The sequence below is a fragment of the Salvia miltiorrhiza genome, chromosome 7 (assembly GCF_028751815.1).
Source record: "Salvia miltiorrhiza cultivar Shanhuang (shh) chromosome 7, IMPLAD_Smil_shh, whole genome shotgun sequence".
NCBI classification, from domain to species: Eukaryota; Viridiplantae; Streptophyta; class Magnoliopsida; order Lamiales; family Lamiaceae; genus Salvia; species Salvia miltiorrhiza.
In genome coordinates, this window is record NC_080393.1 from 12,868,482 (window position 1) to 12,894,214 (window position 25,733).

A 25,733-nucleotide genomic window follows, 5' to 3' on the forward strand; every position below is an offset into this window, starting at 1 on the left:
GGTCTGATGAGGCGGCGGCGGTGGATCTGATCTGATCGTTGCGCCGCCTCCTCCATCGGTCGCCTCCTTCGATTTCAGCCATGACAGATCTGATCTGATCTGTGTGCTGCACGTATGGCACTTATGGCACTATTAGTGCCATAAGTGCACACTTATCCATTGAGGTTTTGATGTTTCATTTAGGGTTTAGATTATCCATTTAGGGTTTAGATTATCCATTTAGGGTTTAAATGATGTTGTTGTTTCTATATTTGTGATGCACGTATGATTATTTTACTTGGTTTTATTTTGGATTTCCGTTGGCACTTATGGCACTATTAGTGCCAACGAAAATCCAAAATAAAACCAAAGTAAAATCTTGGCACTTATGGCACTAATAGTGCCATAAGTGCCTAACCCGACCCGGCACGCGACCCGCGTGCCTGATCCTACCCGGTCCGCCTCATTAAGGGTAAAAACGTCTAAATCAATAAAAATGGCCAAAATTTGTGTTTTTTCAATGTGTTGCCATAAATTGTGTTTTATGCTTTATTTTGGCTACTTCAAAATTTTACTCATGATATATTATGAAAAAAAAAAAAAATAGTTGAGTTATATTTGTAAAATGAGTGTTGCTTATAAGAAAATGAGAAATTAAGTTAGAGTAGAGGAACTCATTTTTTGGAGAGCTTATAAGCTCTTATAATTTAATTTTACAGCTTATAAGCTCTTTAGGAGTTTATTTTACCAAACACTTTGAGCAAACTTATAAGCTCCTAAACAACTTATAAGCTGTTTTAAAGAGCTTATAACATCAGCCAAACACCTCTAAGCATCGAGAAACCCAATGGGAACCCTGAAGACATCAGGGGTGAAATTCATATCTTCTTAAGACCTGTCTCTAAAACATCCAATACCCTTAGGTTCTCTTGTGAGTCAGAAGTTGCGCTCAAGAGCTAACACAAGAGCTTAGTTAGATTCATGAGAACCTTATCCAAACGCAAATAAAAGATCTGATTAGGTACTATCCAAGATGTTAGAAATATGAGGTAGCACTCTATTCTAGTCAAAACCATATAGTAAAGAAAATTCTTTCAATATGGGTAAAATTGTAGAAATGATAACATTTGTGACCAAAATACCCTTGTAGTGTGTAGTAGTTTAAAATACATTGTTACACATTTTTTCAATTTTCACGATTTTGCAAAATCATGTAATAGTCGAGAAAAATTGTGTAATTGTGTATTTTACATTATTACACTTTTATCACAACTACAAATTTTTTACATTGTTACGTATTTTTTCGCAAAAGTTTATAATAGCCTCAATTTTGGAGGTGATGTTCCGAGGAGGCAGTGACGACGATGAAAAATCGAGAGAGAGGCGGTGGAGATTGAAGACAAAAATTGATAAATTGGCGAGACTTATCAGCTCCTCAAAAAATGATTGAAACAATAAAATGTCGCTCTTGAATGCATTGTACACCTCGACCCAATTATTATACAAAAGACCAATGTTAAAATTAAATGTTTTGATATGACAACATTAAACTATTAAAAGAAACCAATATTATAGGTATTCAATGAAAATAAAAATCATAAAGTTGAGGTTGGTAGTGTAATTAATAAATGATGAATTATTAGGGAGAAATGGGGGAAAGGGTAACATTCCATTTTAGGTCGAGAATGTTGTGACCTAATCGGGAAGGGAAACATGAGGAAAAGGGCAGGTACATCCTCTTTCCAAGCCCTTAAAACAACCGACAGCTTAACCTTTTTCTCTAATTTTCTGACACTATAATCCCACCAAACATGCACTCTTATATATTACTCCTACACTTCATCATGCTCCACAACACACACAAGTATAAGTAAGTATACGCTATATATAATATTACAACCTGCAAAAACTTTTAAAAGATAAAAAAGGAAGTACTCGGATCTTAAAAGACGAGGAATAAAATGTGAGACCATTTACCATTTGCCATTTGCACTATATGTTGAAAAAAAAGGGTGATGTGAAGGAATATCAGAATAAAACATCTCTACACTGTAAAACGGTACAAACCCAAAACACTAGCTAGCAAGTACTACTAGTTCAATTCAAGAATTTTTCACAAAGCCTCTCCTCATCATGACGTACCCTTAAACAAAAAAAAAAACAAAAAAAAAAAACAGAGAAAAAAAAAATGAAGCTACCCTAATTCAATGCGGAGTTTGTGTAGTAGCGATGATGAGAGGATCCGTTTCGACAGCGTTAGCACATAAGATCTCATCAAGATTATGCACATGACTCTTTTTATCAATGGTGGCCATTTCCGCTGTGGAAAGCGGCAAACAATTCTGAGTGGTGGCGGTGGCGGCGGTGGCGGTGGTGAGTTCTCTGGCCCTCTCCACCTGCGCCCTCCAGTCGGTGCGGCTGAGCACGAGCAGCATGAGCAGCGCGCACGACGCCTGCGCCGCCAGCAGGCCGATCCACAGGCCGGCGAAGCCCATCTCGAGCCAAAACCCCATGACGAAGGCCACCGGCATCCCCACCAAGTAGAACGAGCCCAGGTTGATATTCGCCCCCACCGTCGGCCTTGCGCTGCCCCGCAGCACGCCGCAGCCGGTGGTCTGCGGGCAGTTCCCGAGCTCGCAGAGGCCGGCGATCGGCAATGCCGCGGCGGTGAGCTCGAGGATGGCCCCGTCGTCGGTGAAGAGGCGCCCCCAGCGGCCCCGCATGAGCGTGGCGAAGGCCATGGCCGCGACGCCCAGGCCGGCGGCGCAGACGAGCGAGACGGCGGCGGCGCGGCGCGCCCTGGCGGGACGGCTGGCGCCGAGCTCGTTGCCGACCCGGATGGAGACGGCGAGGCTGAGGGAGGAGGGGAAGACGTAGATGAAGGAGGTGGTCTGAATGAGGATCCCCATGGAGGCAATGGTGGCCTTGGGGTTGGGGAGGAGGCCGCAGAGCATTATCATGAGCTCGTACCACCACCACTCGAGGCAGACGGAGACGCAGGTGGGGACGGAGAGGGAGAGCAGGGAGGGCCAGCCGCGGAGGCAGTCGAGGGAGGGGGAGACCCAGGAGGCCCTGTGGACGCCGGAGAAGTAGACGTAGGAGCAGAGGAGCAGCACGAGGTTGAGGTTGGTGAGCGCCATTGCAAGGGCGACGCCGGCGACGCCCATGTGGAAGTAGTTGACGAGGAGGAAATTGAGGGGGACGTGGAGCAGGACGGAGGCGCAGGAGCAGTAGGTGAGGGGCAATGTGATGCTCTGGGTGCGGAGATAGATCCGGAGAGGGTGGAGGAGGGAGAGGAAGAAGAGGTCAGGGATAGCGAAGACGATGAAGGTGTGGGCCACGGAGGAGATCTCCTCGTCTTGGTTGCACCACAGGAGCATGCGCTTCATGTTGAGCCACATGAGGGAGATGGGGATGGAGGTGGAGAGCAGGAGGAGCACCGTGCGCTGCAGGGTCAGCCCCAGTAGCTTCATCTGCTTCGCGCCGTAGGCTTGCCCGCAGATGGGCTCCATGCCCATGGCCAGCCCGGAGATAACGGAGTACCCGGTGATGTTCGCCACGCCGATCGACAGGGACCCACCGGCCAGCTCCAGCTCGCCCAGGTAACCCAGGAATAGCATTGATATCATGGCTCGTGAGTATAGTATAAGCCCTGTCATCGCCGTTGGGCATGATATCTTCCCTATCTCCTTCATTTCTTCAACGCCCTAATTATCAATATCAAAACCAAAACCAAACATTATTTATTATTCTATGCTCTACACATATTTTTGTGATTTTTAATTAATTACCTCGGAGATATTCGGCCATCTATCCAGGTCGTCTTCATCATCAACAACGACCGTGGTTTTGTTGGGGTTTATGAAATGGTTTTTATTGGTAGGAATAAAGGAGGAAGGTGAAGACGGCTTGGGATTGCACATACCTTCTCTTCTTTTTTGTTTATTTTCTTCACTACAAAGTGCTAAAGGTTGGGAGAGAGTGAGAGGGACTATAGTTAACCAAATAAAAAATAGACAAATTTTTTGGGTTGGTGTAGGATGTTTGGCATTTGCAAAACTTGATGGGAGGAATGCGAACATTGATTGTCTATATATACATAAACAGGAATAGGTATGCCTTCAATACGTGTCAAAAAAGAAGAATGCTATGAAAAAGCCGCTTGCTACAACTTCAGTTTTTATTTTGTGTTATTATTACTAGTATTATTTTGGGGGTGGGGGACTTTTCACAACTCCTTTTTAATTTCTTCGTCTACACACACACACACACAAAAAAAAAAAGTAACAATAAAAATTTCATGCATCTTGTTGTTAAGAGTGGAACAGTGGTGAAATAAAAAATTGACGTGTGTATTAAGGAGCGGAAGCGCGAGTTTTTCTCACTATATTATCCAAGTAGCATTATATATATTGCGTGGATGTGATTGGTGGAAACGGCATTCTTTTGAACCGCCTACAGATTTGAGTCCAAGAATTTGTTTAGGTAATCTTCTCTTTTGGGCATTTATTTCATGGTGGGAGTTCTGTAGCTTAATCTTTCCCTTTTTTAATCCAAGTATTTACGTAGGATAATCTTTTTTTTTTTTTTAGGTTTTTTTACCCCCCTCTCTCTCTCTCTCTAAAGAAAAGAGAAAAACATGAGGAATATATAAAAAGATTATCTTCAGTGCTAAGTGGAAAGGGTGAATGGGATTGACAAGCAATCTAAATTCAATTCCCTCAATGGCTAGTTGTGTTGAGGTGACACAGCATCATTGTGTGTGTTTATCATATCCATCTACAAACAAAAAACACACAGTGGGAAGGTGTTAGTGTGTCCATAGGCAAAACCAATCCCATGTTACATTTCCCTCCACAGTCCATGTGATGTACCGCAGTCGGAGCTGTCCACGGCCGATTTCTCACAACCAAACACGCCTTAGCTACTTGCCCAATTTGAGAGGCACAACTTCATCCATAAATCACTATGAGGTCCCATCTCATTTCTGGCTCTGTGTGTGTGTGTGTGTTTCTCATCAGAAGTGTTTTTTTGTAGATGAAGCCATATATAATTAAATAACACTAGGAAATTGTTCCTAGCGGTGGAGTGGGTATTTGTTAGGCTAAAGAGCTCGGATTTGAATCTCATCAACGTCTCTATTAGTATGAGCTTGTTTGACTAAGAAAATGTGGCATGAGATAGCTAGAGGGTTTGACCATCATCTCAATTAATTAAGATATTATAGCGTGCAAAGCCAAAATTTGAATTTGATGTTGAGTTTGCTAGTATACATTATGAGTAAATATCGTGAGTAGGAAGAGAACATAAAATGAAATTGTGGAGTGGATGGTCCAAAGGAAAAGATGGATATGATGATTACCCAGCTAAGACGGCAATCCAATCTCAATCAACAAATTAGAGGGTTCCTAATAATGGGGAGAAGGCGAGGGGTTTGAAATGCTTCCAAAAATGACAAGTTTGAAGCAAAAACGGTTGCAATAGAAAGGAGAATGGGATGAACAAGTTATGGGGGAAAGGGACCACTATGATATGATATTTATATAATAAATGGAAAATGGTATTGGTAATCACCGGCAGACTGGTTGAGAGGAAACACAATCTCAAATAAATCGGTAACTCTCAACTACGTGCTAAATGCATATCCATTTAAAAAACAACCAAATTTGCCTAAAAGTGGGGGCCTTCCCCCACCCTGTACCGCTCTGTCCCTCTCTGCGCCATGCACTTTATAATAATCGCCTTCTGCACTGCTTCATATAATTCACACGCACCACTCCCAGTCTGAGAGCTAAACTACAACATGCAAATTCATTTCTTTTTGTTTAAAATTATCATCTCCCTGCACAAAAAACTTACTAAGCCTCTCCTTCTTCTACAATACCCTATAAACCACATCGTCTATATTTCCTTACGAAGCAACACTTGAATGACACTCAACGGCAAAATTCTCACGCTCATATGCAGTATAGCATGGCACCGGTAAATTCATATTTCTATACAATAGATCCCTTGTTCATGTGCAATAACCTGCAAGTAACGCTGAGTTAACCGCAATGTGCAAATTATGTGTGGCAGACTCATACCTATCGAGGCAATAGTGAAATTCGAAACATAAAAATAATCGCTCCATCCCTAAGGGCTAAGGGGATTTGTTTTCACTTTTTTTTTTGTTAAATATGAAAATGCAAGAGCCACGCTGGAAATTTGGTGTAAAAAAAATGGTAAGTGGGGTTCACCAAATGGCTCGTAACCTTTGATTTTGGTGTTGAAAAATAGACACATTCTGATACAAAAGAAGAAGGGCGTCTCTTGCGTCCACCAAAAATTGACATTCACCCACTGACCCACTATTATATTCTTCATCAGAGTGCATGAAGAATTTAAGCATCGCAATATGCATAATTTCAGTAAACAAAACATCAATATACAGTGTAAGAATAATTTGTAAATTCCGCCACCTAGGCAATGTATGTTAATAAAGGCAACAAGGATTGATTAAATATAATTACTAAGAGATAAAAAGGTCGACAGTTGATATCTGGCATCCTCTGGTGTTGTTGAGCCCCTCTCGTAGTCTCCTAAATATTGAAACCACGTGTCAATGCCAATTGTCAATATATATATATATATATATATATATATATATATATATATATAGGGGAGGGCTAAAATAAAAATACTTTTTAAAATATAAAATATAAACAATTTTCAGCCCTTAGATCATCAAGATCTACGATTGATTCGTAACCTTGTTGGATGAATTCGTGGTTCTGGGTTCGAATCCCAAAGGTAGCAAAAATTTATTTTTCACAATTCGTAACCATGTTGGATAAAATTCGTACATTAAAAAATATTTATATTTATATTTTAAGAAGTGTTTTCACTGTATGTGTGTATATATATATATATATATATATATATATATATATATAGGGAGAGGTTCAAGAAAGAATCATAAATAAAAGAAGACCGGAGAACCATTTTCAGCCATTCGATCATCAAAATCTACGGTGGATGCATCATCTTGTTGGATGAATGCAGATCCTGGGTTCAAATCCTGAAGGGAGCATTTTTTTAAAAAAATTTTAGTGCATTAATTTTAACAGCGAATGCATTAATTTTTTCAGTGGATGCATTAGATTTGATGGTTCTCCCGTTCTCACAATTAATATAGTTCTCTCTAGAACCACACCCTATATATATATATATATATATATATATATATATATATAGGGAGAAGTTCAAATAAGAACCACTAAATAAAATTAGAACAGAGAACCATTTTAAATCATTCGATCATCAAGATCTACGGTGGATGCATCATCTTGGTGGATGAATGCAGATCCTGGGTTCGAATCCTGAAGGGAGCAAAAAATTTATTATTGTCGGATGCATTAAATTTAATAGCGAATGCATTAATTTATATAGTAGATGCATTGATTTTAATGGTTCTTATGTTCTCACGATAAGTGTGGTTCTCACTATAACCGCACCCTATATATATATATATATATATTGTGCATGCTTAACAACATATGTTTTATGTAGTAACCTGCCTAATTTAAAAGGCTCTGGAAATTTCCGAAGCCGTGTAACATTTGTGTGTCAAATTACAAAAGGCTGGTCAATGTTTTTTGTGTATGTAACAAGAATCAGAAGAAGGCAAAATACCCTTTATAGATACTGATAATGCAATACACATAAGAATTTATTCCAAAGCTAAGATGCAAACAAAAGGAAGAGAATGGTGAAAAGGTACAATTTCACAAAAATCTAGCGCCATGCTTTCTGAAGACAAGAGTATGGAAGCTTGTATTCGATAAGGTTTCATGCGATGCAATTCATGCCACCAACCAGGAAATTAAAGAAAGAAAAAAAAAAGAAAAAAAAAAAAGGAAAATCACTCACCAGCTCATGGTGCAAATTGCATGAGATTCCATGGCATAATAGTTACATCAGGTAATGGGCAGCAAATTCCTGTGGAAATTATAATTTTTTTCGCCTCCAGGAATAAATCCTGGTATCCTACAGCTTATCTTAATAGTTAAAAGCAGTGTTGAGAATGATGTTAGAATCAACTCAAGCTAACATGGTTTATTAATTTTTATGTACAATCTTTGAGATGTTTTACAAGAGAAGCACCACCCATCCTAATCAGTAACAGTAAGGTATTTACTCTATGAACAACTTTTGTCTGAGTGGCCTGCTTCAATCATGGCTTATATAAAGGATTCTCAGTATTTCTAGAATAGATGGATTCAAGGACTTTAAAAAGATGGTGCCAGATTTTCAGTACAATTGTGCGACGGAGATATTTTCTATTTCCCAGCGAAGAGGTTGATCACTTAAAAAGAATATTCATCAAAATATTTCACAAGGATAAGATATGTAGTTTGCATCTTAAATGCTCTATGTGGATCACCATTTAAGAATTTCACTAAGCACTCTATTGTTCTGACAGCAGTCACTAAAGAGGGTGTTTGGCTAAGCTTATTTTAAAGAGCTTATAAGATGTAATTTTTAAGAGCTTATAAGTTATCAAAGTGTTTGGATAATTAAGCTTATAAGCTAGAGAGAGTTTTTTGCTAGAGAGAAAAAAAAAATTAGAAAGAGAAAATCGAAGAAAAATGAACTTGAATGATATATGATGAAAATAATAAATTATAGTTGAAAAATAATTGTAAAATGATTATTGCATATGAGATTATAAACAAATAAGTTGGGGTAGAGGAACTTATTTTTTTGGGAGCTTATAAGCTCTTGGAGCTTATTTTTTGAGCTTATAAGCTATTTGGGAACTTATTTTACCAAACACTTGGAATGAGCTTACAAACTCCTAAACAACTTATAAGCTGTTTTGAGGAGCTTATAAGCTCAGCCAAACACCCTCTAAATCTAACACAACGAACTTCCATTCACATGGCCATATGGGATAAGGGAAATCACTAAATTTACACTAAAGTACATACTTTCATTTAACTGGGTTAAGGGACATTATGATTTTTTCAGAAATATACTGCCTTGTAATTAGAAATTAGAAGCAGAAGCCCCTTCTAAAAAGATTAATGATCTTTGCTGGAGCGGATTAGAAAATCTGATAGTGATGACATATTATCATAATAACCTTTGTTGCTTTTATCATCTACATCATAATATCACCACCATCATTATTATCATCACAGGTGAACTTGAAGCCCTAAATGCCTTTGATAGGTCTAAATTTAAAGCATTTCTTTACTATTTGCAAGCTACTATTGCTCCTATTTTGGTGAAGGATATGAGCAAAATTTAACATCATATTAGATATAACTGAAACCAGGTTCTGATACTCTAGAGTCTTCTAGCAAGATGCAATCACAGCTCCAAGATTAATAAATGAAATACCTAGCTTAAACAAAATTGCAAGAGAGTATCTAACAAGTCCATCAGTGCTGAACTACACCACGGTTTGGAACCAACAGTTTCTAATGCTTTGAATGAAGCTAAGCTCTATTGAAAATATAGGGGAACTTGGGTGAAGCATTTTATCTCGAGAGAGAATATTGTAACAGTGCAAAAAGAATTTGGATTTAGATCTAACTAGAAGTGTGGTTGTAGGTTACATAATCAACAAGAAAAATATACATCAGCAATGGTTTGCAACTTTGCATTAAAGTACATGGAGGATGTAAGAATCGCACAAAAGTTTCTAGAAAATCTTTTCTACTACAGGTTAGACACAGCATGTTAGTGTGCGCCATGACGAGTGAGAGACAGAGATCATAGTATGTGATGATGATGATGCCAGTATTTGCTACAGTTTGGAATTTCATCACTTATATAAAACATGGCATCCAGTAACCAATAATGCAAATTATTCATAATTACAAGTCATGTAAAAATACATAACATAATTGAAATGCTTTAATGAAATAAAAAACCTTTCCAACATTGAATGAATCTATAAGCTTTAGCTTTTCAATCTGGGTCACTTAGATAATTTGCTGATTAGTTAACATCCCTTTCATAGCATTATTAACTAAACAACAAAATGGCAACACAAAAACAAAATACTATAGACAATATAACTCTAGTAATCGGAAATTAATTTATAGGTAAGTCAATCCATATAAATCCTAACCTAATTTGAGAAAAATAGATAACCAGAAAACACTTCAGAAAATGAGAAAAAGATATGAGGTCACTTTCAGATTATCAGCAATTCTAGAAACAACTAGCAATTTACAGGAGATTAATTTCCCCCTATTTAAACCATTTGTAAAGACTGAGAACCTGTATTTAGAATTAAAGTAGGAATCATTAACTGAATCACTTAAGAAATATCTTAGGAATTCAAAAACTTTTGTGCATTTTGTTTTTTCCAAAATGATGACAACTTTTTATCCACACATAAAGAGAAAATTATTTGGATTAAGTCCATCAGCCATGCCAGCTTGTCCATGAGGCAATTGAGGTCGGTCGTCTCAGGGCCTAGGAAAATTGAAGTACTGAATATATAATATATATTCAACCTTTTTATTAACGATATATATAATACTCCCTCCGTCCCATTTAATATGGCCCCCTTGCCATTTTGGGTTGTCCCATTACAAATAGCACTTTCCAAAAAAGGAAATCTCTTTATCTCACAAAAAGTTGTGGGCTCCACCACTTTCTATCACTTTTCTCCTTTAACTACTCTTCTTCTTAATAACCGTGTCAAAAGTAAGGAGCCATGCTTAGTGGGACGAAGGGAGTAAATGGTAAATGACACTCATTTCAACCTTAGGGTTAGATGCATGATTGAGTATTTTTATCCTAGACTAAGACTTCTTCCAATCCAACCCTTTCAATGGGATAGGAGTCAAGCAAACTAGCTTAAATGATAGAAATAATCAAGGACCTTGGGATATCCAAAAATTTTAATCCATCAAAGTAAACAAGGGATTAGCCTTACTATTTTTATTTATCAAGGCTAATTCTCCAAAGTAAACACCCCCTTAGTATCATGTTTTAACTTTTTGCCTTCACTTTATTATTCTTCAATAATCTTATTTAATATGTTTTAATTATGTTTAATGTTATTAACTTATGATAATATACAATTACAAAAAACAACAAATTATTTGTGCACCAAAAACACATAGGCATTCTACATGTGTATGTAATTTTATCATATTGAAATCATGTTCATTATTGTACATCTCCAATATTAAAATTATACTCCCTCCGTCCGCCAAAAGTATTCCACTTTGGCCGGGCACGGAGTTTAATAAAATGTGTGATGATGTTGATGTAGTGGAGAAAGGGTCCCACCACTTTATGAGATGTGTGGTTGAGATTGAATTTGGGGTGGGTTTTTTGTAAATAAAGAGTGTTTGTAAGGATAAAATATAAAGGTGGATGGTGGGACCATGGCTTAAAAAGGAAAGTGGAATACTTTTTGCGGACGCCAAATATAGTAATTGTGGAATATTTTTGGCGGACGGAGGGAGTATGATTTTTTGTTAGTTACTGACTTATTGTAATATATCTTGTGAGTTTTAGTTTTGGTTAGTGTAAAATATATAATTAGTTTAGATTATTCAGTAAACCACTAATCTTATCAAATACCTTCTCATAATTACTAATCATATAAAAAGTACTGAATGCACATGCCTTAATGAAATTCATTGTATAAGAAACCTTTACAGACTAGTGGCTTAAGTTGTCAATAGGTATCCCTTCAATCCATATAACTTCACAACCTAATTTGAGAAAATAAGAGTGCTAGTGAATACCTCAAACAAACTCCAACATATGAATTTCAGATTAGCCAACAAGTGCAGCAATTTATAAGAGCATTCATTTGTCCCTTCTTAAACTATCCATAAAGACTGAGAACCAGTGAAAGTTTTCAGAATTAAAGTAGGAATTCATCAACGTGTAGACAACTTGTAGAAATTTTCTAAAGTTTTCTAGATAAAAGAATCACTTAGAAAGACCACTTATAAAAAATGTAGGAAAGTGGAAACTCAAGAAAGATAAACATAATGAATATGGTAATTTATGACCAAAACTAGTTGACCTTGACGGAAATATATAATATATTTAGTTGATCTTGATGGAAATATAATATATTTGACTTGCATCAACAATGTTAGATGTAACTTTAACAAGTATCTTAATATCTTAAAAACTGGTGTGCTTTTTTTTTTCTTATGATACCAACTTTTATCTTTCCATACATAAAGAGCATATTATGTCCCTAAGGGGACACCAAGCGGTGTGATCTCCTGTGTATGAACAGTGAGGTCCCGGGTTCAAACTCCACTACTCCCCTTCCCCAACTCCCCCCAAGTCAAAAAAAAAAAATGAACATAAAGAGCATATTATTTGGATTAAGTCCATCAAGCAGAGACTCTTCATGAACTAATGTAAGATAAATAAAGAATAATATTAAAATGTTTATAAAATAGCAAACTACATCTTTTTTTCATTCCCACACATAATCTTTTTTAATCCTTTATGTGACCCTACCCAAGAGTTAAAATTTTACATATCTTCATTATGGAAGTGCATATATTCATATGAATATCAGAAATCTCAAGATAAAAGTGCAAGAACTCTCCAAATAATGACGAAAGGACAAGACTTCTTAAAGGAAACAGAGTGCCAACCTATCATTTTTAAAAATATTCAATTTGTTTTAATTCAATTGACCCTCATTTCAGGTTTCTATTCCTCCATATGAGCAGTCAAGTCCAAAAAATGCATCTCATTGATTTCCTTAGGAATTTCAAGTGGTCAGTTGCTCAAGAGACGTATCTAGCATATAATTTCTAACATCGAGAGCGAGGTTCGCTAAAAGTGAACTGTCTAGCACAAATTCTTCCCATAGCCACTTTTCACTTAAACTGTAGTTCTAAAGGGAAGACAATATAAGATATTGAATTCTTCTAGTTCAAGAATTCCAGCCACAACTCAACCATGATAAGCCATAGCCAAACACAAACTCCTTAAAAGAACAAAACCAGTCCATGCAGATGCAATTACACTATTTTGACACTAAAAGCCGGAGGGCTGAAGTCCCCTCCCAATTTTATATATAAGAAATAAGATGAGAAGATAGAACATAATACATTGGTTTAATAATTATAGAACCCATAATAATTGCTTACGTTTAACAGTGATTTGCTATATTAGTTTGTTAAATTTGTGTTATTTTTGTATTTTTTCCCCTTTCTTAGTTAATTTTCAATGCTGCTCCTAGTTAAAATAAGATTATGAACAATTAATAATGAAAATTAGTTTATTTTTGTAGAAGATTAAACAATTTCTTTAAAAAAAACGTATAGAGGTGGCTCTTTCTGTACTTTCAATGCACCTATTGTTGAATCAATGGAATATGGCCTAGTTATTCTTGGTACGATTATTTAAGAGCGAGTGTTTATTGTATTAAGTGTTATGACCTATCATTAGGCTTTTGCTGTGTAATTAGTGATCCTTAGTTTTGCCAAAAATGGATTAGGCCAAATCGAATGAGACAGCCCAAAAAAGGAATGCATGCAAAGTGAACGGGACAGAGGGAGTATTTATTATAGTAAGTGTTTGAGCCATAATCCTAAAAACATTAAGATTCTATTTGGACCAAAAAAACGAACTATGCTGCTGACTGTCCAGAAAAATTTGGCTTAGAGGTTGCCTCTACATTGTGCTTTGTGCAGGTATCTTCAGGCTTCAGCCCCATACCTCAACAAGTTCAGCACCCTATCGACAAATCCTGGATCCACGGTACTTAAAGCAAAGACTATTTTCCAACACACGCCGTTCACATTAATCCAAAGGCATTTAAGAAGAAAGGATCAGATACCTGATTCAGGAATTAGCAAATACACAAATCACATACTTCCTTGAGTTCCCTAGAGCATTAGGCAGCGCTCTCCACTCTGAAGCCAACTCCCTTTCTCCACTACCTAGATTCTCCTGCAAGAAAGTAAACAGTTACAACAGGTTGTAATTGCAATTACTCAGATTCAGAATTTAAATAGAAGATCAACGAGACACATATTAAAAGTCCAGTTTCTGTTTGCAATGAAGAAATCCGCAGCGGCAATAATCTAATTCTGATTAAACAAGATAAAGAAGAAGAAGAACTAATTAAGCAAAATTGCGATCGACAGTACGAGCGGCAATTCCTACCAAAAGCTATCGAAATTGCCGCCTCTTCGTTTTCCTCATTTTCATTCGCGCAAGATTTGAAATCCTTTCCAGCACCTGTAAAAACCTCGAGGATTCATTCGCTGTACTCCGCCGGGTCTGCACGCCAGCCTCAAGTTGGCACCGCCGCTCCTTCCTCCAGTACGGCTTGTTCTCGTTCCCCCTCCGTCTCTCACACCAGACATCAGCACCGCCGCTCCTTCCTCCAGTACGGCATGTTCCCGTTCCCCCTCCCCGTCTCTCACACCAGACATCAGCACCGCCGCTCCTTCCTCCGGTACGGCCTGTTCCCGTTCCCCCCTGCCCGTCTCTCACACTAGACATTCCCCTGCCTCCGCCGTGATTCGCCATGGTAAGTATTCTATTAGGAAATATTACATTTGACTATGATTAGTGCTCAATTTTAAAAAGATAAAATTTTGAAAAGATTTATCTCTCCATCAATAATCTGCCAATTTTTATTTTTAGGGTTTAGAGCATCCACAATGGTGGGTGCGATGGCCGGATCGAACCCGGCCTATCGCACCCACCACCGTTGCTGCTCCCGGGTGCGATGGAGGGGAGGCGAGCGTTCGCACTCGACGAATGTGGGAGCGAAGGAGGGGGCGTGTAAACACGCGCCCCTTTCCGAAATTAAAAAAAAAAAAATTTAATTTTAACGGTCAAAAGACCGTTGCCTTCAACGGTCTTCGGCCGAATTTTTTTATTTTTTTTTTCTTTTCTTTTTCACCTATATATATCCCCTTCAATCACAAACACAATTCATCCAACAATTCTCTTCAACTCCTAAAAAATGTCTTCATCCACCAATTCTTCCAACAATAATTCTTCCTCAAATTCTTCATCCGAAGAAGAAGTTCATGTTGATCCCGCACAACTTCCTCCTCTTCCCGATCCTACTCAAGCCCCCGATTTATTTTTTATGAGATGTGCTGTGAATTTTATGCAAGTAGCAAGTTCATATCGGTTCGATCCACCTCCACAACGCCCGGCGAAAAAGCGGGCAGTGGTTCGTCGTGACCGTGAAGGTGGAGCCGAGCGCCTCCATCGCGATTATTTCGCCGTCGAGCCTGTTTATGGGCCACAATTCTTTCGCCGTCGATTTCGCATGAGCCGGGAGTTGTTTCTACGCATTGTCAATGCGCTAGAAGTCGATCCTTACTTCCAACAACGTCCGGATGCTGTTGGCCGGGTGGGCTTCTCCCCGATCCAGAAGTGCACTGCCGCTATTCGACAATTGGCATACGGAAATTCTGCTGATTGTTGTGATGAATATCTCCGTATAGGAGAGACGACGGCGATGGAATGCTTGAAGAAATTCTGCAAGGCCGTCGTTCGTATCTTTGGCGGCACGTATTTGAGGCGGCCAACAACTGCCGATGTGCAACGCATCACTGCAATGCACGAAGCCCGCCATGGGTTCCCGGGAATGTTGGGGAGCCTAGACTGCATGCATTGGGGATGGAAGAATTGCCCCGTTGCTTGGCACGGCGCCTACACTCGAGGGGATCAAGGCGAGCCAACAATTATATTAGAGGCCGTTGCTTCACAAGATTTATGGATCTGGCATGCATTCTTTGGAGTCGCTGGGTCCAACAACGACATCAACGTGCTCCACCAGTCCACGCTATTCAACGATGTTTTAGCGGGGCATGCAGCGGCTGTGCACTTCCTCGCCAACAATTCTCACCACAGTCGAGGATACTACTTAACAGACGGCATCTATCCGGACTGGCCGGTGTTCGTGAAGAGCTTCCAATTTCCGAACGATGAGAAGAAGCGGAGGTTCAAGGTGATGCAAGAAGCTGCAAGGAAGGATGTGGAACGAGCTTTCGGTGTTCTTCAGGCTCGGTGGGGTATAATTAAGGGACCGTCACGTTTGTGGAAGTCGGAGCAAATGAGTTCGATCATGTTTGCATGCATCATATTGCACAACATGATCATTGAGGAAGAAGGTGGAAATGCAAGTAATTTCGACGGTGACGACGGCGAGGGACCAAGTTCTACTCCTCAAACACAATTCAATTCCGGAGCACCACCGGAGTTCGCCGCCTATTTGGCACGGAATGCAAGCTTGAAGGATGCACGATTGCATGCTCGCCTCCGCGACGATTTGGTTGAGCATATATGGGCACGCTTTGGTCCGGTTGACCCGTAGTTCGACGGCTTTAAATTATTCGAAAATTGGATGTTTTAAATATTTGTTGTTTTTTTTTAATTTTATTTGTAATGTTTGGATTTTTAATTGAATGAATTTTATGTTGTTAAAATTGAAGTTGTTTAATTTAAATTGAAAAATGAATAAAAGTAAAGAGAAAATGAAATTAAAATCTATTGCACCCGGGTGGGTGCAATACCATTGTGGGAGTGGGTGCAATAGAAGTGGGACCCATGGTATTGCACCCACTATGGGTGCAAGCATTGTGGATGCTCTTAGGTTTAACAATTGAAACTTATTATAGTAGGAAAGATTACGTTTGATTTTATTATAATTAGTGCTGAGTTTTAGAAAAATCAAATTTTGAAAAGATTTACCTTTCGATCAATAATCACCCAAGTTTTTTTAGGGTTTAGGTTCAACAATGAAAATTTTATAACCAACATTTTTAGCTATAAATTCAGAAGTTCCAATGATAAAAAATTTTGCCGCAGCCAACACTACTTTTCTTCTATTTTTTGCTCAGTTTTTTCTTTTCTTTGCTATTGAAACGCCTTGAAATAAATTATAGGTTTTTATTACATACACATCAAGAATCAGGTTCAAGCTCTATTAAAAAATTTATTGAGATAAATTATTATCTATTTTTAACTATTTAGTTGTTGTGTATTTGATGATCTATTTAGCGTTGGTGTTTTTCTTAACTTTTTATTCGCTTGATGCAGCACTCGAAGCAAGAAAGAAAATCAGATTAGTTGGCGCATCTTATTGTGATCTCTTTAGATATCTATTTAATTATGTCTTGGCATTTTCGAGCTTTTTAACTATTTAGTTGTTGTGTATTTGATGGTCTATTTAGCGTTGGTATTTTTCTTAACTTTTTATTCACTTGATGCAGCACTCGAGCAAGAAAGAAAATCAGATTAGTTGGCGCATCTTATTGTCATCTCTTTGGATATCTATTTAATTATGTCTTGGCATTTTCGAGCTCTTCTTTAGCTCATTACTATGATTTGGATAGTATTGAAGATATCTTCTAAGCAGGTTCACAAATATTATGCTTTCATATGCATCTGATTAGCCCCTCTGATGAGGAGTAATATGTGCAGAGTAGGGAAAGAATACAAATCAGAGGAATCGACCCCACTGGCGGGACGAATATGGCAGAAGAGATACACTCACCAGAGAAGTCAATTCCATCAGAGAGGTCACCCTTATCAGAGAAGTCATCCCCATCAGAGAAGCCACCATCATCAGAGAAGTCATCCCCCTCAGAGAAGTCACCATCGCCAGAGAAGTCCTCCACGCCAGAGAAGTCATCCACGTCAGAGAAGTCCTCCACGCCAGAGAAGTCATCCAAGTCAGAGAAGTCCTCCACGCCAAGGAAGTCATCCGTGCCAGAGAGATCGCGCCTCTTTCAGAAGGATCGCCAAAGACGCGGAGGATTTTCCCGCGTGAAGATGAAATTCCTAATATACCCTTCAATCATGTCAAACGCATGCACTAGCATCGATTTTACCTTTTTACCCTCAATTGTAATCTATAAATAGGCCTCGTGCTCGTGTATGACAATTACGCTATCATTTGCTCTTGAATACTACAGTTATATTTTGCTCTCGTGCTCGATTCTCCGATTGTTACTTCATCATTTCCGATCAACTTTACTAGGTATAGTTTACGCCTTTCATTCCGTAGTTTAGGTGTTGGTTTCATTAAATACCAACTGGCGCCGTCTGTGGGAATGCTACTGAGCTAGGATGTGAGATCAGGTCGCCGGCGTACGCAGATCTGAAATTCCAATCGGATTTGCGGGCGTTGGCACCAATCGAGCCGATAATTCGGACACCCAGCTGTTTTTAATCGGTTAATTGCGTCTTTCGGGTTAATATGTTTTTAATCTGCTATGATTTGCGTTGATTTATGCTTTTAGTGCATGGGGAAAGGTGGCGACGGGCATAAGTCAGGAATCGGGGAATTCTACGTTTATTTACCGTTTGTGTGGTTTAACTGTTTACGAACGAGGGGTTTCCTTGTAGAATTGACGTTTTCATCACCGATCTAATGTTTTGCATGAGGAAATTGTGATGTGAGGCTCTGTTTTGATCATGTTGGGTGCTTTTTTCTTACGGATCTAGTGTTTTGCGTCGATGAACTGCGGACTGACCTCGTATCTCCGGTATCTTGGGTTTATGTTGTTAATATACGGGTGTTTTACGTATAAACGGGATAATTGTGGGTGATCTTCATGTTTTCTCCGATAATCTTTGAATTATGCTTGTGGGCTGTTGAGTATTATTCTGTTTTTGGGAGGATGTGAGGTTTTGTTGTTAATTAGGGGCTTTGCACTGATGAAAGATTATTCCGCACTTTGTCTCTTTTTTCATGAACTTTTTTACTGTTAATTTACGGGTTTCACACCGATTAATACATCGATTAGTGTTTTGGTGTTGTTATAATGAGGTTTGTATTGCTGATGGGTGGATAATTTGCGTTTAAAAGAATAATTATGGATGTCCTTCATGCTTGCTTAAACTAATTTTCGTTCTATGCGTTGAATACTGCCTTACGCTAATAATTTGGGTGATGGTCGCGATAATCCTGTTGTTTATAGGCTTTGTGATTATTATAGGACAGGATCATGTTAATCTTGGGTTGATTGCCGTGTTAATCTTGTTCGTTTCCTTACATAGCTCTCGTTTATCTATCATTTCTAACGCATTACGCTAATAAGTTTGTTGGTGGTTGCCCTGTTTTTGCTTGTCTTTGGATTTCCTATTTTGGTTCTTTGGGTGCTCTGTTTTCTCCGCCGGACATTGGTGAGGGTTCACGGGGGAAACCATCGTTATACGGGCTCTGTTTTCTCAATCTATGCCCTGGGTTTATTTCCCAGTGCATAGAGTTACTGCGTGAGGAATTTTTTAACGGTCTCTGTACCGGTAGCCGGGATTTCTTATTGGATTTCTTATATCGGGATTTCAATCGGCAACAGAGGGTTTATTCTTTTGTCGTTAGAATGGTTTCTCACTTTGTTTATGTGTAGGTACCATGGGATCCTCTGATGCACACCGCAACCTAGAAAAGGAGTTCGACTCCGCTGCGCTCACCACTGAGGTGCCTACCTCTTTGTTCAACAACTTGCAGGGCAACACAACCTTCGCTACACCGCCGGGATTCCCCGCTGTCTCAGCTACTCCGCTGATGGGATTGAATGGTAACTTCCAGAGGTCTACTCTGGTGACACCAGGATCAGAGGTGCCGAGCTTGGCCCCCACATCTGGTGGGGGATCGATTAACTTTGGGATAGCAGAGCAGATGATGGCCTTGCTCAGTTACGCTAACATGCGCCAGGCAATGGGAACTCCGATGCTATCTATGGTTCCTACTGTAGCTCCCCTGGTTGGAGCAGCAAACCCGCAGGGCACTGAGGCCCCACCTCCAGCTGTTCAGGAGGTAAACACTTTGGCAATCAACAAGCAAGCTGTGATGCCTCTGGAACTGCAAGGGGACCCTGCTGACAGGGAAGTGGAAAGAAGACCAGAGGGGAGCCGGGTTAGACTCAACAGTGTTGTTAGAAAGGAGAGGGTTGACGAGTCTGATAGTCAATCCGTCTCCCATGCGTTCGAGGAAGAGAGACCAAAGGAGAAGGCACGGTTAAAAAACCAAGTGTCCCAGCTGAAACATCAACTCCAGGATCTGGAGGAATCACTGAGGGAGAAATCCCGGAGGGAGGACAGGGAACAAAGGTCAGGAAAATCACACCGGGTAGAGAAGTCCCATCGATCAGAAAAATCGCGCTACACAGAGAGATCAGAGGAACGAGAACCGGAGTATTCCTCTGGCAGACCTGAATATAGAATTCACAAGCGCCATGCTCGTGACGCACCCAGGGACAGAAGGGAGCAGGGGAGGCATAAGGGGGACAAGAGGGCTAAGACTTCACGGTTTCACCCTGTCAGCAACCGTAGTCCTTTCTCTGATGATATTTTGGCAGATACCCTACCCAGAAGCTACAAGCCCATCTCACTGGATTATGATGGCACTACCGATCCGGAGGTGCACCTCAATCGGTTTGAAGGGTTGGTCACGCTGCATATGTACACGGAGGGCATCAAGTGCCGTATCTTTTCAACTACTCTCACTGGACCGGCTCAGTTATGGTTTGGGACGCTTCCCCCGAATTCCATTCACTCTTTTGAAGATCTGCAGACTCGCTTTTTACGTCAGTTTGCGAGTTCACGGAGGGTAGGAAAGTCAGCTCTTTCACTGATGGATATTAAGCAGGAGCAGGGAGAAACGCTGCGGGAGTACACAGCGAGGTTTAATCTTGCTGCTCTGGAGGTGCCAGAGGCGGAATCGCAAATCAAAAATTGCGCCTATGTCCGGGGACTAAGGCCAGGGATCTTCTTTGACGAATTGCAAATCCGTCCAGCAAGGGATTTTGATGACATTATGGCAAGGCTGCCAGGATACTTACAGTTAGAGGATGCCAAGATGGCAAGAAAAGTGGAGAATGATAAGCATAGGGTCAAGAAAGCTGAGGAAGCACCTGAGAAACAGAGACACCAGGACAGGGCCCCGTTCAGAGGGTTGCCTCCGCGGGTATTGCCACCACAAGGAGGAATGCCGTCCCATCAACAGCGCACAGTGAATGAGGTTACGCGGTTTACTGAGTACACACCCTTGAATAAACCACAGGAAGAAATTTTTCATTTGATAAAGGATCAGCCGTTCTTTTGGGCACCGGGAACCTACCGGACTGGGCCGCCACAAGAGGGGCCTAATAATAAGTTGTGCGAATATCACAATTCCTTCGGGCATTACACGAAATATTGTGGACATCTTAAGCACCAATTGGAGTTGCTGGTGCGGCAGGGATACCTCGACCAGTTCATCGACAGAGGAAATGAGGGTCAGAGGCGGAATGATCAGAGAGATCAGAGGGATCAACGAGATCAGAGGGATCAGAGAAATAACCGTGATCAGCGACAAGAGCAGGGAAATAACAGAGATCGTAGGCCCGACGATAATCGAGATAACCGCAGAGAAGGACCGGAAAGACAAGCTCCCCCTTTCCCATATCGGAGGGAAGTTCATATGATTTGTGGAGAGAATGGGATGCCCACATCGAACAGGGCTAAGAAACAGGTGGTGCGGGCAGTCAAATCGGGATATTATCCTAAGCGGGTCATGGAGATTACAAGCGCGGCGGAGGACCCATCTATCACATTCGGGGCAGAGGATCTGCGCACGTTAATGTACCCGCACGATGATGCGCTGGTAATCACGGCAGACATTGCCGACTGCATCATTCACCGTATATTTGTAGATTCGGGTAGTGCTGTAAACATCTTGTACAAGGAATGCCTTCAAAACATGGGAATCGAAGCCTGTATTGAGCCAACAAATGCCCCTTTGTTTGGGTTCGGGGGAGAGATGGTCATGCCGTTAGGTTATGTGGAGTTACCAATAATTCTGGGTGCTAATGCTGCTAGCAGCAAGACAAGGATGGCACGATTCTTAGTTGTGGACATGCCAAAACCTTCATACAATGTCATACTCGGCCGGCCTGCCTTGACGGCGTTCAGGGCGGTTATCTCTTTGTTTCACCTAAAAATGAAGTTTCCAATCGAGGGTGGAAGAGTGGGAGAAGTTTGCGGCGATCAAACGACATCAAAAGCATGCCACGTGCAAATGCTCACACAGTCAGCGGGGCAGAAAAGGGAAAGACGAACAGAGGGGTCGGACGCCCGGAAGAAGGGGAAAGTGGGCGAGGTGCACGCCCCAGCAGAAGAGCGCCAAGAGTTGGCGGATTTATTAAAAGACAGAGACTCCACAGAAAAAACCGCGCTGGTGTCCACTAGCGATGTTTGCAACATGATTGAATTATTTCCAGGGAAATAGGGTTTCCAGACAAAGGTTGGATCTACCATGAGTGATCAAGTCAGAGAAGAGCTCATTAGCTGTCTTCGGCGAAATGCGGATGTATTCGCATTCAGCACCGCAGATTTAAAGGGAATTGATAGAGGGCTGGCGGAGCATTGTCTCAACGTGGATCCTAAGGTTAAGCCGGTGAAACAGCGGACAAGGAATTTTGGGGCTGAAAATGACGCTGCAATCAGAGAGCAGGTCTATGAATTACTGAAAGCCGGGCATATTGTGGAGGTGCAATATCCAGAGTGGATCTCAAACGCGGTGATGGTACCCAAGAAAACAAACACTTGGAGGATGTGTGTGGATTTCAGAGATTTAAACGCCGCTTGCCCAAAGGACCACTATCCTCTGCCGAGGATTGATCAATTGGTGGATTCTACTTCAGGGTGTGCCTTATTATCCATGATGGATGCATACCAGGGATATCATCAGGTAAAGATGAACAGGGGAGACATCGCCAAAACAGCCTTTGCCGTCTGTTGCGGAGTATATGGATGGAGAAGTATGCCTTTCGGCTTAAAAAATGCGGGAGCCACGTATCAGCGAATGATGGAAAAAATTTTCAGAGACCAACTTGCTAAGAATATTTCGGTATACGTGGATGACATGCTTGTTCGGAGTGTGAGGGCAGAGGATCATGTTTCTGATCTAGAGGAAATATTCACGGTGGTCAGAGATCATCGGCTTATGTTGAATCCAGCAAAATGCACCTTTGGGGTCACAACGGGGAAGTTTTTGGGATATAAAGTCACGCCTGCAGGGATTGAGGTTAACGCCGAAAAGGTCAAAGCTATCATGGAAATGACACCACCCAGAGGAATCAAGGAGGTGCAGACTCTGAACGGACGCATCACTGCTCTGAGCAGATTTATATCACGATCGGCAGAACGTAGTATGCCGTTTTTCAAAGTATTGCGGAAGGGAACTAAGTTTTTATGGATAGAGGAATGTCGAGCAGCATTCGAGGATCTTAAGGTATATCTGGCAAAGCTCCCGACTCTGACCAAGCCGGTCCCGGGAGAAACGTTGTATCTGTATATAGCGGTAGGGGAGGATGCGATCAGCTCTGTGCTTATCAGGGAAGAAGGAAGCCACCAGAAGCCCATCTATTTCGTCAGCCGAATTATTCAAGGTTCTGAATTGAATTATACAGAGATTGAGAAGGCTGCTCTGGTAGTCATGGTCACGGCGAGAAAGTTGAGGCCTTACTTCTTGTCACATCGGGTGGTGGTGCGCACTGCTCTACCTTTCAAACAAGTTTTGGGACGCCCGGATTTGTCTGGGAGAATGGTTAAGTGGGCTGTGGAGTTGGGGGAGTATGATGTGGACTACGAGCCGAGAACGGCGATCAAGGCGCAAGCGCTGGCAGATTTCCTACAAGAAACAACTCGGCGTCCCGTGCCAGAGTTCTGGGTTGCTTTCGTGGATGGATCGGTAACAAAAGAAGGGTGTGGAATCGGGGTTTATATCACTTCGCCGGGTTATGGGACATACCAGTTCGCCATCAAATTCACTTGTCGATTATCCAACAATGAAGCGGAATATGAGGCCGTGGTCAGAGGGGCTCATATCTTGTCAGAGCTTAAAGCCGAGTGTGTCATCATAAAGACAGATTCCCAGTTGGTTGCCCAACAGTTCTCGGAAGGTTATAATATCAAGGATCAGAGGATGAAGGCGTACCATACCAAAATTAGCGAAATGAAAGAAAAGTTCATGGAATTTAAGCTCGAACAGATTTCTCGGGAGGAGAACACGAAGGCCGACCTACTGGCACGCATGGCTAGTGCAGTAGAACAAACTTGGAGTGATGAGATCATTTTACTCTGTGATACCAGAGAGATGGAGACTTCGCAGGTGTTCTCGGTAGAGATCAGGGATGATTGGCGGGCGCCGATCATACATTTCCTAAAGACAGGGGAACGGCTAAGCAGAGAAACCAATCAGAGGGCGCGTTATGAGAATTACTGCCTAATCAACGATCAACTCTTCAAACGATCTTTCACTCAACCTCTGTTAAAATGCTTATCACCAGAAGAAGCTAACTTTGCTCTGAAAGAAATTCATGCAGGTTGCTGTGGTGGGCATACGGGATTTCGGGACCTTGTACGCAAGATTATCCGGGCAGGGTTCTATTGGCCTCATATCAACAAGGAAGCCAGAGAGTTCGTCCGCAAGTGTGAAGCCTGCCAGAGGCATGCCGGGAGAATCAACACACCAGGGGAGCCCATGGGTGTCATGTACGCTGCCTGTCCGTTTGACAAATGGGGCATTGATATAGTAGGAAAGTTGCCTACAGCACCTGGAGGGAAATGCTTTCTCATCGTGGCGGTAGACTATTTTTCCAAGTGGGTCGAGGCCGAGGCTGTGGGCAAGATTGATGAAATTACAGTGGAACGCTTTATTTGGAGGAACATCTGTTGCAGATTCGGGGTACCAAGAATCATTGTATCTGATAACGGGACTCAGTTCACAGGGCAGAGAATCGCGGATTTTTGCGACCGAATGGACATCACCCAGCGTTTTGTCTCAGTGGCTCATCCACAGGCAAATGGCCAAGTGGAATTAGCTAACAGAACAATCTGTGAAGGGCTCAAGAAGAGGTTGAACCAGAGCAGAGGGAAGTGGGTTGAAGAACTGGATACCGTCCTCTGGGCTTACCGCACCAGTCCAAAGACGGCAACAGGGGAGGCTCCTTTCACGCTGGTATATGGATCCAATGCGGTGATACCAGCAGAGGCCAGATTAGAATCATATCGCATCATCACCTATGATACAGAGCATAACACCGACCTTCGAAGAACTGAGCTAGACCTTATGGAAGCACAGCGGGAAGAAGCGCAAATCAGAGCAGCAAAATATAAAGGTGTCATCAAAGCAGGGTACGACAAAAGGGTCAGAGCAAGGAAGCTGGTCAAGGGCGATCTAGTATTGAAACGAGCAGATGCATTAAAGGCAGTGGGCAAGTTTGAAGCAAATTGGGAAGGACCATTCATCGTTACAGAGGTCTTGGGTGGTGGAGCGTACGCATTATCGGATTCAGACGGCAGAGCTCTCCCCAGGCCATGGAATATAAACACACTCAAAAAGTTTTATGTATAACTGCTTCTTAGCAGGAGTAATCACTTGTAGACTGGATACTCTTTTTCCCCACAGGGGTTTTAACGAGGTCCGGGGCCATAATATCAATAAAACAGATATGTGGTTCTAGGGAATTCCCTTGTGTTGTTTCATTTATTTCAATTCTTGCTTTCTTACATTACATATGCTACTTAACATGTTCGTGCAGAGCACTGCACATGTCACCAGAGGGGGGAATAGGGTGTATACCCGTAATCCCTAATTTTTAAATTCAAAATGCAAACTGCTTCTTAGCAGGACAAGGGAGAAACAAATACAAAAACTGCTTCTTAGCAGGTCAAAGGGAAAGCAAGCATCAGGGATGGACGTCTCTTCTTCCACGATCCAACACTTCGAGTTCTCTTTC

General features: G+C 41.2%; 2 protein-coding genes and 1 long non-coding RNA gene across 4 annotated transcripts; 1 reads left to right on the plus strand and 2 right to left on the minus strand.

Annotated features, from left to right (window-relative positions):
* Positions 1–2,005: 2,005 nt before the first annotated feature.
* LOC130992723 (protein DETOXIFICATION 48-like) lies at positions 2,006–4,033 on the minus strand. Its single transcript, XM_057917455.1, has 2 exons — positions 3,771–4,033; positions 2,006–3,686 (listed from the first exon to the last, which is right to left on the minus strand). Exons 1-2 carry the CDS (start codon positions 3,900–3,902, stop codon positions 2,184–2,186), a joined length of 1,635 nt encoding a protein of 544 aa, XP_057773438.1. The 5' UTR covers positions 3,903–4,033; the 3' UTR covers positions 2,006–2,183.
* A 2,258-nt stretch (positions 4,034–6,291) lies between these two features.
* LOC130992725 (uncharacterized) lies at positions 6,292–16,758 on the minus strand. Of its 2 annotated transcripts, XR_009091368.1 has the most exons (4): positions 16,696–16,758; positions 14,143–14,521; positions 7,891–13,926; positions 6,292–6,560 (listed from the first exon to the last, which is right to left on the minus strand). It is a non-coding gene; the product is annotated as an uncharacterized LOC130992725 (long non-coding RNA). The 2 variants fall into 2 exon arrangements; XR_009091369.1 differs by lacking the exon at positions 16,696–16,758 and having other exon boundaries at positions 7,262–13,926; positions 14,143–14,283.
* LOC130992724 (protein ALP1-like) lies at positions 14,886–16,364 on the plus strand. Its single transcript, XM_057917457.1, has one exon. The coding sequence runs from the start codon at positions 14,954–14,956 to the stop codon at positions 16,316–16,318; it is 1,365 nt and encodes a 454-aa protein (XP_057773440.1). The 5' UTR covers positions 14,886–14,953; the 3' UTR covers positions 16,319–16,364.
* Positions 16,759–25,733: the final 8,975 nt, after the last annotated feature.